Below are 4,355 nucleotides of genomic sequence, written 5' to 3'. Positions count from 1 at the left end.
TCATACTGGAGAGAAACCCTACATGTGTGGTGAATGTGGAAAATGCTTCAAACATAAGGGAAGCCTCATTATACATCATCGAACTCATACTGGAGAGAGACCCTATCTATGCAGTGAATGTGGAAAAGGCTTCAACCAGAAGGGAAGTCTCATTATTCATCAGCGAACTCATACTGGAGAGAGACCCTATCTATGTGGTGACTGTGGGAAAGGCTTCAGCCAGAAATTATGCCTCGTAGCGCATCAGAGATTCCACACGGGCAAGACTCCCTTTTCATGCAGCAAATGTGGAAAATCTTATTCTCAACGGTCCAGCCTCAATACACATCAGAAAATTCACACAGGAGAGAAACCCTTTAATTGCAATCACTGTGAGAAAGCCTTTGAAAGGAAAGGAGAGCTCATTGTACATCAAAGATCTCACACAGGAGAGAAACCATATGGCTGCAGTGAGAGTGGAGAATCTTTTGTCTGTGCTTCTAACTTTTACTCACCCAAGAGAAAGCCCAAAGAGAGAACCATGTAGATTCAGCCGCGGTGGACAACCTCTCCACAACTCACAGATCATCACACAGCAGTGCTCACAGGCAGGAGGAGATTCCTGTTAATGCAGTGAAGATGCAAATGCCTTCAGTGGCAGCTAAGACATCAGTCAACACCAATGGGTTCCTTGCTAATAGGAATGTCGTCCTTATGAAACAGCCTGCTGCTAGACATGACGCCTTGGAAGATAGCAGAGAAGTTTCACAGGAGAGAAATCATAGGAGTACAGCAAATCCAGTAGTGCCTATGAATGCCGTGAATGTGCTAGTACCTTCAGTGTCCAATGGCATTTTATTTTATGCCCCACAAAACCAGTAGGATCAACTCGGATACATTCACTGGAAAAGATGGTTGAGCAAAGATTTCTACCTCATTGTATGCCTACAAAGTATATCCTGAACGAAATCATAGGAATACAGAGATTGGGAAAGCCTGATACACACATCCTAGGTAAACATATGCTTTCTTATTGAGAGGTCATCTTATGTTAACACAAATACATGTGAGTCAGCTGTTCCATTGTGCCAGTTACACAGATGAAAGTTTGAGTTCATTTCTGTTGAGCAAATAAATGCTGTACAATTTTACACCAACAAGGGCATTGGTTTTGGAAATGTTGATTTGAGTGTAAATCCGCCTAGGAAGTGGTTGATAAGTACAAAAATAGCATGGGGGCAGCATCTGCCTCCTCTAACTTCACAAGGTGGACAGAGAAGTGTCATTGTTAGCATTAGCCCAATGCGGATTCCTTATGAGGCAGAAGTCAGACCTGCCTCTATCTTTGAGCCTTATTTTCCAAATCTGACACCAGTTGTCTCTACCACAGCATGTTCTATTTTTCTACTGAATTCAGTAGCTCATTGCAATGATAACTTGAACTTATAAAGAACACTCACAGTTATGGGGTTCGTTGGAGAAGTAATAGGTTATAATTTGGTATCAAAATGACTCAATATAGTTCTCCATTCAGGATAGCCACTTCCCTCATCCATACCAAAAGGTATGTCTCTGGGCCACGACCTCTCGGCCACTTGGCCTCTGCCCTGCTCAAGAAAATGTTGCAACATTCTTTTGATTCTGCCAATCAATACTCAAAGGCGCCCCCATTCCATCAGCAAGCCTTGCCGGAAGGTGCTCAGCTTCAGTTCTGTGGGTCAGCATAATCAACTCCTCAATCAAGTGCCTGGAGGGATGACACTCTGCCAACCAGCTTCCTGCCTGTAGGCACTCAGCTTTCTCTCTGTGGGGCCAGGAATCCCATTGCTCAACCTCGCTCTAGTCTCCTGACTCTGACACCTCTGCTGCCTCCATTTCTCTACTGCTACCTGTTCATATCTCTTGCTACCACAGGAGTCACTTCTCTATGTCTTCAGGATTGAAGATGTTCAACATAGGGATCTTGGATCCAATGGATTCACTCCACTTTTGACTCTTTTTCCATGATGGTAATGAGATGCTTTTTCTGCCTCTGGGATGGCTCGTTTTAAACCTCGTGGGATGACAAAATTGACCAATCTCTGTGTGAGTGTTTTTATACAGCTTGCTTGCATGGTCCCTCTCCACTAGGGTTCTATGCCCCTTCTTTACATTATTAACAAATTACCTGTTAGTAATTGCCTCCACAATTGAAGGAGTCCAAGGGGAGGTTGTGTAATTGAGGAGTAAAATTAAAGAGACATCAAACAAGATAAAGCATGTAAGTGCTCATCACCGGGACCATCATGACTTCAGGAGCCAGATACGTGCAGAGAGAGAATATATTTCCGACCAAGGTTTATATACACTCTAGGGGCGTGCAGTCCCCTTAATTACAGGTAACCATGTGTAACAAGAAGGGCCTGTACAATAGGCACATAGGTAACAAGATAGGCAGACTCTAGAGTCAAGATGGCAGCCTAACCTTGGTCGTCCTTGAGTTGGCTTGACCTTTGGTGTCTTTGGGCTCTCCTCCAGGAGAACCATCCATTATCCTTATCAGAAGGGAGTGGGCCGGGCCCTACTTAGGGTGGGACAGACTATAGGGGCTGATTGCCTTAGGTGACTGACAACCTTCAGGCAGATAACCTTCAAGCAGTTGACCTCCAAGTGTATAGTCAGTGACCCTGTGTTTGCAAACAGTACCTTAGGGTTTGGCATTCTTATGGGGTGAGGGCAACCTGGTGAATAACCTTCCTGCTTCCCACAATTACCCAACTCCTTTGGTGGGCCACAAACACCTCACATATTCATAGTCTTTACCCAGTCATAAGGAACCATGTTAGTGCTGTTCAGTAAATAATGAGCTGCTAGCCACAGGTTCCAACCCACCAGCCATGGCTAGTTATTATCCACTGGCAGCTTTAACTACAAGGGCAGACATGTTGCTATTGCTCTTCCTACTCAGGGGACAGTCGCTCCCCCTTACCTGTCCCCAGCACTGCTGTTAAGTTACTCCCCCAATGAACTCAGGGACCTCTGGAGTTAAGATACTGCCCACCTTGTTAAAGATGTCCGATGTCATTACCTGTGATTATGGGGCTTGAATGCCCCGAGACTATATAAGTTGGTGTAAGAATACGTTCTCTATCACACTTGGACCTGGCTTTATGGAGGAGGTGAGCACACCAAACCTTTTTTCTGCCTCTTAATTTATTTCCCTTCAATGACACAACTGTCCCTTAGAACCTATTCGGATGTGGGCTGGATCCCACATAGTGGGAAGGGGATAGTACTGAGTTGGAGGGTTAGGGGCCACTTATATATCATCAGTTCACTTTCCCAGATCAGTGTGAAAGATGAACCCACAGCAGATTGTGTACCAGCTATAATACACCATTATATTATGCAGAGGGACCTACGAAACAGTGGTCTTCCACTGAGTCTATTCATGCGTGTAACAAATATTCATCATGGTGGAAAACTAACACCGAGGGAAATAGGATGGGGCTATATTCCCTAACTTAGAGGAAATCTGGAAAGCTGGTATTCCATGGTAGGAAAGCCTCCACTTTGCTAAGCTAGAGGTAAAGTCCAAGTACATGATCCTGCTTTAAATATTGTTCCCACAGATTCTCCCCTTAGTAGCTATACTGCCTTAAAGTGAGCACACACACGGTTGGTTATATCTCCCTATAGAAGCAGACATTATCCTTTTGCTCTCTCTTCCCATCATGACACCCAGCTGCCCTACACCTTCCCCCAATGCAGGTATTAGGTTTCCTCACCTGTGAGCTCAGGGACCTTAATGTGGACACCACCCACCCTGTGATGCATGTAACTACTGAATATGTGTGTCTTAGGCTACCTATAAATGTCCCAAGATAGTCAAGGTTCTCTCTCATTTCTCCTAGTTCCACGTGGTCCATCAAAAGGAGCTGAGGTGAGCATGTTACCATACAATGTGTCTAACTCCTTTATTTTATACCTATCTCTCTTATCCTCTAAGACTTTACTATTATCTCTATCATTGCCATACATTTGCACTTTCTGGTCCTTTGGTTGTTGGAGGCTGGTTTCCTCTGACACATCACACACTTATCTTGACCTGGTCCTGTTTCCAGTAGCTAAGGAAACAGTGGAAAGGAAAAGACCAAGCTCTCTTGTAGGCAAAATTGAGTTAAATTAGCTATTAAGTGGACTCTTTCCACTTCTGCTAATCCGTTCAAAGGATGCAGTCACTCCATGTGTCAAAGAGCCATAGAATAGTTGATGGCAGGTGTGGAGTTGAGAGTTATAAAGTGTTGAGAGTTATAAAAGAGTGAAAAATAACTTCTTAACCATTTGGTGTCAAGATCTAGTTGCCATTTGGGAGGTCCAGCCTCATGATGAAAAGG

The 4,355-nt window shown here is 44.2% G+C and overlaps 1 protein-coding gene across 1 annotated transcript in view; it reads left to right on the top strand.

Moving 5' to 3' along the window:
* The window catches only part of LOC101650989 (zinc finger protein 613-like), a 16,428-nt gene extending 12,094 nt beyond the window's left edge, over positions 1-4,334 (top strand). Inside the window, 3 exon segments of the mRNA XM_045292422.1 lie at positions 14-481; positions 484-2,064; positions 3,873-4,334. Coding sequence (XP_045148357.1) covers positions 14-481; positions 484-861 — 846 coding nt within the window. The 3' untranslated portion in view covers positions 862-2,064; positions 3,873-4,334.
* The last annotated feature ends 21 nt before the right edge of the window (positions 4,335-4,355 follow it).

This window comes from Echinops telfairi, unplaced genomic scaffold, assembly GCF_000313985.2.
Source record: "Echinops telfairi isolate 266 unplaced genomic scaffold, ASM31398v2 ScPeMD7_655;HRSCAF=1070, whole genome shotgun sequence".
NCBI classification, from domain to species: domain Eukaryota; kingdom Metazoa; phylum Chordata; class Mammalia; order Afrosoricida; family Tenrecidae; genus Echinops; species Echinops telfairi.
This window is presented reverse-complemented; position numbering and strand designations above follow the sequence as displayed.